The 15635-nt window shown below is 49.7% G+C and overlaps 1 protein-coding gene across 1 annotated transcript in view; it reads right to left on the bottom strand.

Annotated features, from left to right (window-relative positions):
- The window catches only part of p3h2 (prolyl 3-hydroxylase 2), a 147095-nt gene extending 134812 nt beyond the window's left edge, over positions 1 to 12283 (bottom strand). Inside the window, exon 1 of the mRNA XM_014149483.3 lies at positions 11481 to 12283. Within this exon, the coding sequence (XP_014004958.1) occupies positions 11481 to 11900 (420 nt within the window). The 5' untranslated portion in view covers positions 11901 to 12283. The remainder of the gene's footprint in view (positions 1 to 11480) is intronic.
- Between the last annotated feature and the right edge of the window lie 3352 nt (positions 12284 to 15635).

Consider the following 15635-nt stretch of genomic DNA (forward strand, 5'->3'; position numbering starts at 1 on the left):
TTGGTCTCTCTGGATGTGCCGTCTGGCCTCACAGCAGTCCATCCTCACAAAGCTGTCCGAACTTTCACTTCCCAGATAGTTCATTCAGAACTGATAAGACGGAAGGATCCTTCCCAAGGATACACTCAAGTTCATCCCCTAACAGGCCACACAAGAAATCACATCACATATTTACTCACACACACACGCACGGAGCATACAGGAACCACAAAACTCTCTCACTTCAATGCCAAACCCGGAGCCCTCCACTCAAACTGATGAACGCCTCTTTAATGAAAAGAAGAATAAGTAAGAGAAACCCTCCACTCTGGTCACCGGCTGGTTGGATCAGGCTACTGCTCTCTGCCATCATCCTCCAATTAATTACACCTGATTAAGAATGCACTGTCTCATTGAGCCAAATTCCCAGGTTGATCTAAAGCAAGGAGCTGGAATCAATATCAAACAAACAGCAGACGCACCTGTCCTGCCTTTAGTGTACACTACCCAGTATACACTACCCCCACCCCTACCCCTGCTCCTGGATGCAGAAATGAGTGCATGGACAACCAACTTCTCTCTGTGGATTGATTAAGTCTTTACAATTATGTCAACACAGTTGAGAATGTCACTTCCTGGCCAGGTTTCTCTCTTCTCTCTCTCTCGCTCTCTATGCAGCCTCATCTCCCGTCGCAAACACTGCAGTCTTCTCGGCAGTGCTTCCCAGCGTCTTCCCTCCTTTCCCCTAGCCTTCTGATTGTTAAATGAGGTAGAGAGCATTAGTGTGATGCTGTAACATAGAACAGTTCATTAGGGAGACTGCACCCACATTCCTGCTGTGCTGGTATCCGCTCAGAGGCAGTCATGCAGACAGTCTTTGGCCAAGCCCAGTGCCACTCTGTCTAGATCCATCCATGATCACCGTGGGCACAGTGCAGTAAGTTAGTTATGGCATGCTTCAGAGTCAACCAACCAGCGGTGGATTCAGGAGTGGCACACATGCAGAAATGAATGTGCACTGCTACTAGCGGGGGAAAGCTAGCAATGACATGCTAGCTGTTCCCGTAGTCTTCCAGTCAATGATCCAACGATTATCCATTTAAAAGTGCGGTGGGCCACTTAATAAATGCATGTAGAGAAAACCCTGCATCGCTCCTGGTCCTGAACCTGTGGGCTAGAGCTGGCTCTCAACACAGGAATGTGGAGACGAAGGTTGTGCTCTGGCTCTTTCACCATGCATCTTCCCTGTCTAAGCTCCTATCCTTCATCAGTGAGCAATATCCCTTATCAACAGGTTCCAGAGATAAATTCTCTCTATTCCGGGGTCACCAGGACACCGCCATTAGGGGATGGATTTCTGTTTGATGTAAATAATATTCAGTCCCTCGACCCCTTCCTCCTTCTCAGCACTTAAATCCTCTTCAATTATCAGCAACAGAGGACAACACCAGGATCTGCTCTCCCCATGCCAGATACTGCTCCAGAACATTGTGTAATAGAAATGTGGGGGAGAGAATTTGTTTGATATTTTTCCACTCGAAAAACCCCAGCTTCCAACTCCAACCTTCCTAGCTGGTGATCCATTTGGTGTGGGGATCCCTCCTAGCTGGGGATCCATTTGGTGTGGGGATCCCTCCTAGCTGGGGATCCATTTGGTGTGGGGATCCCTCCTAGCTGGGGATCCATTTGGTGTGGGGATCCCTCCTAGCTGGGGATCCATTTGGTGTGAGGATCCCTCCTAGCTGGGGATCCATTTGGTGTGAGGATCCCTCCTAGCTGGGGATCCATTTGGTGTGAGGATCCCTCCTAGCTGGGGATCCATTTGGTGTGAGGATCCCTCCTAGCTGGGGATCCATTTGGTGTGAGGATCCCTCCTAGCTGGGGATCCATTTGGTGTGAGGATCCCTCCTAGCTGGGGATCCATTTGGTGTGAGGATCCCTCCTAGCTGGGGATCCATTTGGTGTGAGGATCCCTCCTAGCTGGGGATCCATTTGGTGTGAGGATCCCTCCTAGCTGGGGATCCATTTGGTGTGGGGATCCCTCCTAGCTGGGGATCCATTTGGTGTGGGGATCCCTCCTAGCTGGGCTTCCATTTGGTGTGGGGATCCCTCCTAGCTGGGCTTCCATTTGGTGTGGGGATCCCTCCTAGCTGGGCTTCCATTTGGTGTGAGGATCCCTCCTAGCTGGGGATTCATTTGGTGTGAGGATCCCTCCTAGCTGGGGATCCATTTGGTGTGAGGATCCCTCCTAGCTGGGCATCCATTTGGTGTGAGGATCCCTCCTAGCTGGGCTTCCATTTGGTGTGAGGATCCCTCCTAGCTGGGCTTCCATTTGGTGTGAGGATCCCTCCTAGCTGGGGATTCATTTGGTGTGAGGATCCCTCCTAGCTGGGGATCCATTTGGTGTGAGGATCCCTCCTAGCTGGGGATCCATTTGGTGTGGGGATCCCTCCTAGCTGGGCTTCCATTTGGTGTGGGGATCCCTCCTAGCTGGGCTTCCATTTGGTGTGAGGATCCCTCCTAGCTGGGCTTCCATTTGGTGTGAGGATCCCTCCTAGCTGGCCTTCCATTCGGTGTGGGGATCCCTCCTAGCTGGGGATCCATTCGGTGTGGGGATCCCTCCTAGCTGGGGATCCATTCGGTGTGGGGATCCCTCCTAGCTGGGGATCCATTCGGTGTGGGGATCCCTCCTAGCTGGGGATCCATTCGGTGTGGGGATCCCTCCTAGCTGGTGATCCATTTGGTGTGGGGATCCCTCCTAGCTGGGGATCCATTTGGTGTGGGGATGCCTCCTAGCTGGGCTTCCATTTGGTGTGGAGATCCCTCCTTACTGGGGTTCTACTCCTTTTCCTCCTGTTCTTGGCTGGTTGGCTCAGGTTGGCTAATTGGATCAGCGTGACGATAACGCTTTCAATGAGACCGATGCCACGATGATCACTGGAAAATGAGTCCTAGTAATTGGTTAAGGTCACAACCCCCCCCCCCCCCCAAGGTCCACAGAAGTCCAGCCCATGTCTTCATCTCAGAGATCCAGGTAGGAGAGGGTTGGAGCTGAACAATAACAGGTAGCCTGCTGAGTGGATATCAAACCATCGTTCACAGTGGAGAAACAAGTACCTGAATTGCTCATGTGTGTAGAGCCTTGAGCGAAAACTGGTGATAAACGTGGCACTCCGGAGAGAGAGGTTTTATTAGATGTATGTACGGGATACACCGTCCAACACAATGCTTACCGGCAGGTTCCTTCTCGACAATGCAACAATAGAAGTCACATAAAGTAAACAAAGTAAATACTGTGGAACACTGTGTCTCCAAGAACAGCAGGATCCAGACAGTGTGGTGACCTAGTGGGGGGGGGGGGAGTTTCCCAAACAAAGTGACAATGGGAAATCAGTTTATCCACAATGAGATACATAGCGACATGCAGTCCAATGTGTCATATGGTGGGCCAGATGGAATTTGCAAAGGCAGATCCACATATGTCAAATAACTTCATGAATTAATTATAAATCAAACAGTTGGGCCATCTGGCCCTATTTAGAGCTGTATATAACCTCTGACCCTAGCCAAATCCCAAATAAATACAGATGTTCAAGTGATAATTTCCTTGCGTTCCTTTGTCTCTATAAATGTGTTGTGGTTAATTGGCAATAAATGGTGAACAGTAACACAATAACTTTCCTAGCCACAAAGAAAACTTCAAAACATGGAAACAAGTCACTGAAGAGACGCAACCCTGTCCCCCCCCAAACAACTACCTTCTCTTTCACTTCAAACAGCACCTACAGGTCCTATATGGACAACCCTGTCCCCCCCCCCAAACAACTACCTTCTCTTTCACTTCAAACAGCACCTACAGGTCCTATATGGACAGGATGTGGTTAGAATCTCTGGTTCACACCAGTTCACACATCTCTCAGAGTGGCCTACTGGTCACCATCCCCAGGATGTGGTTAGAATCTCTGGTTCAGATCTCTCAGAGTGGCCTACTGGTCACCATCCCCAGGATGTGGTTAGAATCTCTGGTTCACACCAGTTCACACATCTCTCAGAGTGGCCTACCGGTCAGCCTCCCCAGGATGTGGTTAGAATCTCTGGTTCACACCAGTTCACACATCTCTCAGAGTGGCCTACCGGTCAGCCTCCCCAGGATGTGGTTAGAATCTCTGGTTCAGATCTCTCAGAGTGGCCTACCGGTCAGCCTCCCCAGGATGTGGTTAGAATCTCTGGTTCACACATCTCTCAGAGTGGCCTACTGGTCACCATCCCCAGGATGTGGTTAGAATCTCTGCTTCAGATCTCTCAGAGTGGCCTACCGGTCACCCGCCCCAGGATGTGGTTAGAATCTCTGGTTCAGATCTCTCAGAGTGGCCTACCGGTCAGCCTCCCCAGGATGTGGTTAGAATCTCTGGTTCAGATCTCTCAGAGTGGCCTACCGGTCACCATCCCCAGGATGTGGTTAGAATCTCTGGTTCACACCAGTTCACACATCTCTCAGAGTGGCCTACCGGTCAGCCTCCCCAGGATGTGGTTAGAATCTCTGGTTCAGATCTCTCAGAGTGGCCTACCGGTCACCATCCCCAGGATGTGGTTAGAATCTCTGGTTCACACCAGTTCACACATCTCTCAGAGTGGCCTACCGGTCAGCCTCCCCAGGATGTGCTGGAGATAAGCACCTAGCCTAGAGGCCAATGGAGCCAATGAGTCCAGGTCCTGAGAGTCCAGGGGCCGCGGAGGGCTTTTGATCCTGCTGTGGGTTTGGGATGTGGAGCCAGCTCTGGCCAACCACCAGCTACTACTGGGGGCTACCTTGGGCAGAACAAGAGTCTCCCTTTACCTCATGCACAAGCCTGGCGTGTCTCTCCTTTTAGTAAAGCAAACAACTGGAAAACAAAATATTTGCCTGGCTAAATGGTGGGAGAATTGGGGACACGCACCAGTCAGACTAGGGTAGAACAGTTGGCGTGTCTGTGTTGGTGTCTGTGGGCCCTTCTGCTGCCAGGCCCGAAAGGGGCCATTATGCCAGAGAGCGGGTCCAGAAGTGGGTGTGTGAAGCTGGAATGTTAAATAATGGAGGAATGTTGTTTATTTTCGCGAGCACCCCCCAGCTCGACAACACCCACGCACGCACGCCCCCAGCTTGACAACACCATGAACGGCCCCCCCCCAGCTCGACAACTCCACGCACGCGCCCCCCCCCCCCCCAGATCGACAACTCCACGCACGCGCCCCCCCCCCCCCAGATCGACAACTCCACGCACGCGCCCCCCCCCCCCCAGATCGGCAACTCCACGAACGCGCCCCCCCCCAGCTCGACACACACTGACACATATTCACAGAGCCTGCTCTTATCGATAGAGTTGTATTAGGCCAGCCAATAGGAATGCCTCAGATCTACCTTTGTACCTCAAGGCCTTGATGTGCCACATTCTAGCCAGTTCATGAAGACATCAACACACTGGGAGACATGCAGACACGTGGAGGAGGCCAGAAAACAGCCATGGCGACATTAGTTAACGCCTTGTTCTGCTTGAAAATATCAGAATACATTTTCCCTTTGAGCACAGATTTATAGGCCTGGGTCAAGGCCATGCAATTACAGTACATGAACTAAACGTGCCCCCTATTATTATTATAATACACTGAGTGGACAAAACATTGCTCTTTCCATGACAGACTGACCAGGTGAATGCTATGATCCCTTATTGATGTCACTTGTTAAATCCAAAGGGGGTGCAACTCAATATTAGGAAGGTGTTCCTAAAGTTTTGTACACTAGAAGCGCTGGGCCTCGACGGACCACTCCCACCCCCCCTTCAAGCTAATGAGCAGTCATTCTGACTCCCACGTTCTAACAGTTGAATTCCATTTAGCCGTTATCCCTTTTCCTAACAGGTGACACAATTTTAGTAACTTTCACTTACTTGACACACTTTTGTTTGTTGTGCGTAAAAGTCTCCGGTTTTCTCCTTATCGTGTCCCTGTCATGTTGTCATTCTTCAGCACTGTTGTGGGGTACCATGGCTATGCATGTGCCTCAGTTGGTGAAGAGGGATGGAGCTCCTGTCTTTGTTCATGGTGCCGGCCAGACTTGTTTTCTTTGCAAGCAACTTGTTCGCCATTGACAGTGAAGTGAAGAAATTGTCCATGGTGACATTTCTTCCCTTGCCAACGTAAAGTTCCACAAGCCTCGCCACCACATCCTCAGACACTGGCTCACCTGCTGCCCAATGTGGAAGTATTCCCAGATATTGAAAGCTGTTCAGCATGTACAATGACGCACACTCTCACTGTGTAGCCTTCTCCAAGTAGGCCAGAATAGACTACTGCTTCTATTTAGTGGACTGATATCGGGTACATACCACTTTAAGATTACAGTTAGAATGGATCTGTTCTTCATTCACGATTGGTGATTGCATAATTATTCATTGTTCGCTTCATTAACTCGCCCATTCTCCCCCATCATACTTTTCTTAAAGTATTTAATCTGCTGTTATATGTGTGAAATTTGTTTCGGTATAGTTTAGGTTCAGTTGAGGCAATTATCAGGGTGATTATCAGATGCACTTTTAACAGTCACAAGAAGGAGCGGAGCAGGCCCTACTGTCACAAGAAGGAGCGGAGCAGGCCCTACTGTCACAAGAAGGAGCGGAGCAGGCCCTACTGTCACGAGAAGGAGCGGAGCAGGCCCTACTGTCACGAGAAGGAGCGGAGCAGGCCCTACTGTCACGAGAAGGAGCGGAGCAGGCCCTACTGTCACGAGAAGGAGCGGAGCAGGCCCTACTGTCACGAGAAGGAGCGGAGCAGGCCCTACTGTCACGAGAAGGAGCGGAGCAGGCCCTACTGTCACGAGAAGGAGCGGAGCAGGCCCTACTGTCACGAGAAGGAGCGGAGCAGGCCCTACTGTCACGAGAAGGAGCGGAGCAGGCCCTACTGTCACGAGAAGGAGCGGAGCAGGCCCTACTGTCACGAGAAGGAGCGGAGCAGGCCCTACTGTCACGAGAAGGAGCGGAGCAGGCCCTACTGTCACGAGAAGGAGCGGAGCAGGCCCTACTGTCACGAGAAGGAGCGGAGCAGGCCCTACTGTCACGAGAAGGAGCGGAGCAGGCCCTACTGTCACGAGAAGGAGCGGAGCAGGCCCTACTGTCACGAGAAGGAGCGGAGCAGGCCCTACTGTCAGGAGAAGGAGCGGAGCAGGCCCTACTGTCAGGAGAAGGAGCGGAGCAGGCCCTACTGTCAGGAGAAGGAGCGGAGCAGGCCCTACTGTCAGGAGAAGGAGCGGAGCAGGCCCTACTGTCAGGAGAAGGAGCGGAGCAGGCCCTACTGTCAGGAGAAGGAGCGGAGCAGGCCCTACTGTCAGGAGAAGGAGCGGAGCAGGCCCTACTGTCAGGAGAAGGAGCGGAGCAGGCCCTACTGTCACGAGAAGGAGAGGAGCAGGCCCTACTGTCACGAGAAGGAGAGGAGCAGGCCCTACTGTCACGAGAAGGAGAGGAGCAGGCCCTACTGTCACGAGAAGGAGAGGAGCAGGCCCTACTGTCACAAGAAGGAGCGGAGCAGGCCCTACTGTCACAAGAAGGAGCGGAGCAGGCCCTACTGTCACAAGAAGGAGCGGAGCAGGCCCTACTGTCAGGAGAAGGAGCGGAGCAGGCCCTACTGTCACAAGAAGGAGCGGAGCAGGCCCTACTGTCACAAGAAGGAGCGGAGCAGGCCCTACTGTCACAAGAAGGAGCGGAGCAGGCCCTACTGTCACAAGAAGGAGCGGAGCAGGCCCTACTGTCACAAGAAGGAGCGGAGCAGGCCCTACTGTCAGGAGAAGGAGCGGAGCAGGCCCTACTGTCACAAGAAGGAGCGGAGCAGGCCCTACTGTCACAAGAAGGAGCGGAGCAGGCCCTACTGTCACAAGAAGGAGCGGAGCAGGCCCTACTGTCACAAGAAGGAGCGGAGCAGGCCCTACTGTCACAAGAAGGAGCGGAGCAGGCCCTACTGTCACAAGAAGGAGCGGAGCAGGCCCTACTGTCACAAGAAGGAGCGGAGCAGGCCCTACTGTCAGGAGAAGGAGCGGAGCAGGCCCTACTGTCAGAAGAAGGAGAGGAGCAGGCCCTACTGTCAGAAGAAGGAGAGGAGCAGGCCCTACTGTCAGAAGAAGGAGCGGAGCAGGCCCTACTGTCAGAAGGAGCGGAGCAGGCCCTACTGTCAGAAGAAGGAGCGGAGCAGGCCCTACTGTCAGGAGAAGGAGCGGAGCAGGCCCTACTGTCAGGAGAAGGAGCGGAGCAGGCCCTACTGTCAGGAGAAGGAGCGGAGCAGGCCCTACTGTCACAAGAAGGAGCGGAGCAGGCCCTACTGTCACAAGAAGGAGCGGAGCAGGCCCTACTGTCACAAGAAGGAGCGGAGCAGGCCCTACTGTCACAAGAAGGAGCGGAGCAGGCCCTACTGTCACAAGAAGGAGCGGAGCAGGCCCTACTGTCACAAGAAGGAGCGGAGCAGGCCCTACTGTCACAAGAAGGAGCGGAGCAGGCCCTACTGTCAGAAGAAGGAGCGGAGCAGGCCCTACTGTCAGGAGAAGGAGCGGAGCAGGCCCTACTGTCAGGAGAAGGAGCGGAGCAGGCCCTACTGTCAGGAGAAGGAGCGGAGCAGGCCCTACTGTCACAAGAAGGAGCGGAGCAGGCCCTACTGTCACAAGAAGGAGCGGAGCAGGCCCTACTGTCACAAGAAGGAGCGGAGCAGGCCCTACTGTCAGAAGAAGGAGCGGAGCAGGCCCTACTGTCACAAGAAGGAGCGGAGCAGGCCCTACTGTCACAAGAAGGAGCGGAGCAGGCCCTACTGTCACAAGAAGGAGCGGAGCAGGCCCTACTGTCACAAGAAGGAGCGGAGCAGGCCCTACTGTCAGGAGAAGGAGCGGAGCAGGCCCTACTGTCACAAGAAGGAGCGGAGCAGGCCCTACTGTCACAAGAAGGAGCGGAGCAGGCCCTACTGTCACAAGAAGGAGCGGAGCAGGCCCTACTGTCAGAAGAAGGAGCGGAGCAGGCCCTACTGTCACAAGAAGGAGCGGAGCAGGCCCTACTGTCACAAGAAGGAGCGGAGCAGGCCCTACTGTCACAAGAAGGAGCGGAGCAGGCCCTACTGTCAGAAGAAGGAGCGGAGCAGGCCCTACTGTCAGGAGAAGGAGCGGAGCAGGCCCTACTGTCAGGAGAAGGAGCGGAGCAGGCCCTACTGTCAGGAGAAGGAGCGGAGCAGGCCCTACTGTCACAAGAAGGAGCGGAGCAGGCCCTACTGTCACAAGAAGGAGCGGAGCAGGCCCTACTGTCACAAGAAGGAGCGGAGCAGGCCCTACTGTCAGAAGAAGGAGCGGAGCAGGCCCTACTGTCACAAGAAGGAGCGGAGCAGGCCCTACTGTCACAAGAAGGAGCGGAGCAGGCCCTACTGTCACAAGAAGGAGCGGAGCAGGCCCTACTGTCACAAGAAGGAGCGGAGCAGGCCCTACTGTCAGGAGAAGGAGCGGAGCAGGCCCTACTGTCACAAGAAGGAGCGGAGCAGGCCCTACTGTCACAAGAAGGAGCGGAGCAGGCCCTACTGTCACAAGAAGGAGCGGAGCAGGCCCTACTGTCACAAGAAGGAGCGGAGCAGGCCCTACTGTCAGGAGAAGGAGCGGAGCAGGCCCTACTGTCACAAGAAGGAGCGGAGCAGGCCCTACTGTCACAAGAAGGAGCGGAGCAGGCCCTACTGTCACAAGAAGGAGCGGAGCAGGCCCTACTGTCACAAGAAGGAGCGGAGCAGGCCCTACTGTCACAAGAAGGAGCGGAGCAGGCCCTACTGTCACAAGAAGGAGCGGAGCAGGCCCTACTGTCACAAGAAGGAGCGGAGCAGGCCCTACTGTCAGGAGAAGGAGCGGAGCAGGCCCTACTGTCAGGAGAAGGAGCGGAGCAGGCCCTACTGTCAGAAGAAGGAGAGGAGCAGGCCCTACTGTCAGAAGAAGGAGAGGAGCAGGCCCTACTGTCAGAAGAAGGAGCGGAGCAGGCCCTACTGTCAGAAGAAGGAGCGGAGCAGGCCCTACTGTCAGAAGAAGGAGCGGAGCAGGCCCTACTGTCAGAAGAAGGAGCGGAGCAGGCCCTACTGTCAGAAGAAGAAGCGGAGCAGGCCCTACTGTCAGAAGAAGGAGGAGCAACGGTGGAAAAACATTTTAAAAAGTGACATGCTCTCATAAAACTGGTTGTAACTCTGTTTGTGATATTAAGATTCTAACAAGCACAGTGTGTTAAATAGACTTATTTATATAGACTTATTTATATAGACTTATTTATATAGACTTATTTATGACAAGTCAATGAAGTAGGGGGCTTGACTTTTTTACAAATGGCAGAGTAATAACAAATATAAAATCATGAGCAGTGAAAATGACTGCTTTAGCAGTTCTAGTGTTAAAGAGGGGAGGTGAACGGGGCACTTTAGATTTCTTCACAGTTCAAATAGATCTTGATCAAATAGATTTCACGTTGTTGGTGCTTTCGAGATGGGAATAATTAACTATTTTTGAGATGTTGTTAGGCAGGCATATACATGTTTGTGTTTTTAGACATCCAGATTTAACATTGGACTTTGAGGGGCACCACCATGTAATCCAGGCTGTATGACATCCGGCCGTGATTGGGAGTCCCATAGGGAAGAAAACAATTGGCCGAGCATCGTCCGGGTTTGGCCGGGGTAGGTGTCATTGTAAATAAGAATTTGTTCTTAACCGAGTTGCATAGTTAAATAAATACAAATAAAAGTAATCAGATACCAGTGTAGTAGTTTCTGTGTAACGGGCTGGTCGGTCATCCAAAGCAAACACACACTTCTGTGGCTGCTGCCAGCTGTTGGCATGACAACTGCACACCATCTGGCCATTAAAAAAAAGGAACCATGAAATTCTCTGATGGAGAACAAGTTCACAGATGTGTGTACCTGTTTCGATTCAATGGCAGAGGTATTGTCTTGAAAACGTTATGAATGAAGGCAGAGAGGCCATTACCATTCCATAACCTGCGGTGTGTAGGCCTACTATGGATGTACCTGCGTGTGTGAGAAAGTCCTGTTGGCTTCAGAGAAATAGTACGTTTTGTGAGGATGCTTCACAGAACTGACGGAAATTCCCCTCTGTGTCTTACCTGAGCTACTACAGCCCGTCATGTGTTATATGTACGCTAGTAATTGGAGACAGTAGGGATGGGGAAAGACAAAAGTTTCACTCAAGTCCCAAAAATGATACAGTAGGCTATATATCAGATATACTTGGGCGTAACATTGTGTTTTGTCGCGTCGCTACGGAAAGGGCAACACCATCACACCGTACAGCACACCGGGTAGAGACGGCGTCACGTTGCTCAGCAGCAGCAACAGCTGGGTGAGAATACAGCCGCCTGTGTAGGACACCAAATGATGCACTGTAGCCTAATAAAGATGACTCACATAATAAATAACTACATCAAAAGTTGTTGGTGAGATTTACTAAAAAAATATTTTACCTTCTGATAAGCCAACTGAAGATAGTTGTACGGGATTCGTCTGTGGAAATCCTGGATGACATCCTCGCTAACTCGGTGCATGGACTGTGTTCCAACTGTCTCTTCAATGCACTCGTTCTGACAATTGGATCTTCGGAGAACCACGTCAAAGAACTGCAGGTCCATGGAGGCGGAATCAAACGGGTGCTGGTTCTGGCATCTCAGCCGACATCGGACTTTAGTCTGGCGGACTTCTGCGTAGCTGCTGAGCGCTCCCTCCATGTGTCGCACCACATCTTTATAGTCACTTCTGTAAAAGGCTTCGACGGCATTGTTGTATAAAAGGTCGTAGGGCTCCAACGAACCACATGAAGAAGACAACAACAGTGTTTGAAGAACAATCGACAAGATACTACCGATAGAAACATGCACAACATCCATCTTCGGCGTTAGTTATGTTTTTCACGCTCCTCGGGTTTGTGCTAAAATGACCAGGGCAGCTTGCGGAGTCCAGATAGAAGATGTGATAGTCACGTGGTAGGCTAAAAGTTGAACACGGTTTGGAAATCGGACTACTTCAGTCAAGGAAACATTTTCTGTAATGACCCCCCTCTCTCGCTCCACTAACTCCGACCCCTCTGCGACTCAATTCATGGTGACATCTCACCGAGTTCTTACGATATTAGCAGTCATTTGACATAATTGTAAAGTTACTAGACTAAGCTTTATGATTTGCCCGATGGCACTACATGAAATAACTATTTTATCATAGCAACATTCAGCCTAGATCTATAGGCTATTTCACAACAAAAAATTGAAATCCTAACTGGACGTAGCCTACTGTTTAAAGTGTCAACATATATATTGTAGCGACTCGGGCTGGAATGTCGAGGGTTCGAAACCTGCTCCTTGCTGTTTCATTACAATATCTATAGTCTGTACTAGTAACACACGGGATTCAGTAACTACTGTTCAGTTTTATAGTACTGTTGGCTAAGGCTACACTGCAGGTCTACCTTCTAGTCTATATTTTCCTACAAATACACATGTTTGGCGACACAATGTTAAATGGGACTCTTTTCAATCCACGTTTTCCTTTAACCAAACTTGTTCTGTGATCTCTGAGATCGAAGAATGGCTAGAGTGGAACAACGCCACAGTACCTCAGATCATCTCGAGTAACACGCTGTGAAAATGTTCAATCACTGTACATGGTCTCCCCCTACAGGTCCCAATACTCTTTCTAGTACTTTCTGCAGAGCTTCATTACTTGCCCCTATGGCATATATAGGTAACTGCCAAAATAAATAAAACAAGGAAATATATTGAAAGCAGTTGCTTCCACAGGTGTGGTTCCTGAGTTAATTAAACAATTAACATCCAATCATGCTTAGGGTCCATTATGTTGGTTACCATGGCTAGAAGAAGATATCTCAGTGACTTTAAAAGAGGAGTCTCAAAGGAGCGTAGGGGGTTTAATAAAGGCTGGTGTGTGTGTTTTTTGTTTGTTTAACTTTCCTTGTGGGTACCAGAAGTCCTCACAAGGATGGTAAAACAAGGAAAATTTGAGATATTTGAGGAAAAATGCTATTTTAGGCTTAGAGGTTAGGTTTAGGGTTACAATTGGGGTTAGGATTAAGGGGTTAGGGTTAGATTTAGGGTTAGGGAAAATAGGATTTTGGATGGGAATCAATTCCTTGGTCCCTACAAAGATAGCAATACAGAACTGTGTGTGTGTCAGTCACCACAACTAAGACCAATTGAACACTTATGGGAGATTCTGGAGCGGTGCCTCAGACAGTGTTTTCCACCACCATCAACAAAACACCAAATTATGGAGTTTCTCATAGAAGACTTCTAGACACGTGACGCTGTTCTGGTGGCTCATGGTGGCCCAATGCCCTATTAAGACACTTTGTGTTGGTGTTTCCTTTATTTTGGCAGTTACCTGTATATCAACAATACCTTATTCCAGGGATCATCAACTAGATACAGCCGTGGGCCGATTTTTTTCTTGAGGTGATGGTCAGGGGGCCGGGCCATAATTACAAATAATTTGTAGATTGCAAATTGACCACAAGAGGCCCAAACAGACTAAAACAATCCTTTCAAACAGTGCTTACATTTGTATACGATCACATATATCTCTCCTTTATGCGTGGGAATACTTTGGGACAAATTTCCCAAATTAAAACACTTGGAGCTGATTTGCTGGTGTTTTTACAGTATTTTATGTCCAAAAATAAATATTAAAAATACATGTATTTTTTGTGCTCAGAAAACTGGGGGCATTTAAAATCACCGCCCCGCGGGCCGCCTGTTGGGGAAACCTGCTTTATTCCTTTCAACAACAAGATCTTAAGACAGCATACAGTATCTATGAATCAATGCAACCATGTTTTGGATGCGGAAGAAGAACTATTTCCATATCACAATATGAGCCATATGGATTGTGATTGTTACGTTCCCCAGTTCCTGTGTTGTGGTTTTGTTTGCATGTGTGTGTTGCAGGATGGCTTCCTGGAATTCCCCCAAGCAGCTGATTGGTCGGCCATTGCTAATTGGAGCTGACCCCGCCCCCTCGTCAGGATACAGCTGTATCCCATTACAGACTCCTTCTCCAGCTATATAAGCCAGTGTTCTATTGCTCAGAAGAGAGATGATGAGTGTGTCCTGTGTTGTTGTTGAGAGCGCTGATTGATATGTCCTATGTTGGTTTTTGCAGAGAGAGAGATGATTGTTATGTCCTGTGTTGGTTGTGAGAGAATTGTGTAGCTGCTTCTGAGGTATGTGTGTGCCAATAGGATGCAGTGTTTTTGATGATTGAAATTGTATACTTATGTTTGTGTTCTGTTTCATTTGTTCCCAGGGGAGAAGGCACCTAGGGAGTGCTTAGGCAAGAGGCCCGCGGGCATACATAACCTGTAGTATTCACCCCCTGTATTTTGGTTAGTGCACCAGGTGGTGTTAAGTAGTGGGTAGGAGAGGGGGGCTTTGATATTTACTTGCTTTGGTTCCATTCAGCCCCTTTTCACCAAATGCACAGTGTGATGGAATAAATTCCTAGTAAACGGTAAATTCTCTGCCTTTTGTCATCCTTACTCGCACCTACAATCCCATACCTCTTTCCCTCCATGGGGAGTTGAGTTGTAGCAGGGTGTTGCGTTCCCTCTTCCGAGAGGCGTACGTAACAGTGATATTAACCATCCCCATGATATACCTGTTGGCAACTCATTAATCCATTGGGGAACCCGTCAAGGTATCTGTCAAATTCTTACCCATGGATGATTAGCTAACTCATGAATACAATTGCAGCCTATGTAATACAATCCTCGACCTGCCAGCTAACTCAACTGTTGCTGAATGAATGCTGTTATTGCCCCAGTAGAGGGCACTCAATGCTTTTAAACAGTGAAAAGTATATGGCCCACTGCATCTACATCGGTTTAGTAAGCCAGCAATTAGGTCATCTTTACACAACAGTTAACTTTCTCAGATTACTGATAACTCTGTAGGCACCTCTGTCAATATAAACATGTTTGGCACTGTGGTGAACCATGTGTCTAGCCAATACCCTTCAATACAGGTATTATCTGACACTAGATATAATGAGCGGCAAGGCATATTACACTCCAGTCAAAATTAAGTAATTTGGATAACTTTCAAAAGTTGGCAACTCAGCTCAGGCGCAGAAAGCATGTTTTGGCAAAGGGATAAGATTTCTGATTTCACTATTCCAAGTTTTAGTGTGCGCCATGGAGACCAACTGAATCTCTCTTTATTAATGAACCCCCACACTAGGCTGATATATGTGTCCCAAATGGTACCCTATTCCCTACAGAAGTAGTGCACTATGAGCTCTGGCAAAAGTAGTGCTCTATATACTAAAGGGAATATATACACTACTGTGCAAAAGTTTGGGGTCACTTAGAAATTAACTTGTTTTTGGAAGAAAAAAAAGCACATTTGATGTCCATTAAAATAATATAAAATTGATCCCAAATACAGTGTAGACATTGTTAATGTTGTAAGTGACTATTGAAGGTGGAAATTGGTGAATTTTTTTTTTGTGTGTGTGGAATATCTACATAGGCGTACAGAGGCCCATTACCAGCAACCATCACTCCTGTGTTCCAATAGCACGTTGTGTTAGCTAATCCAAGTTTATTTTAAAAG

The sequence above is a fragment of the Salmo salar genome, chromosome 16 (assembly GCF_965601325.2).
Source record: "Salmo salar chromosome 16, fSalSal1, whole genome shotgun sequence".
NCBI lineage: Eukaryota > Metazoa > Chordata > Actinopteri > Salmoniformes > Salmonidae > Salmo > Salmo salar.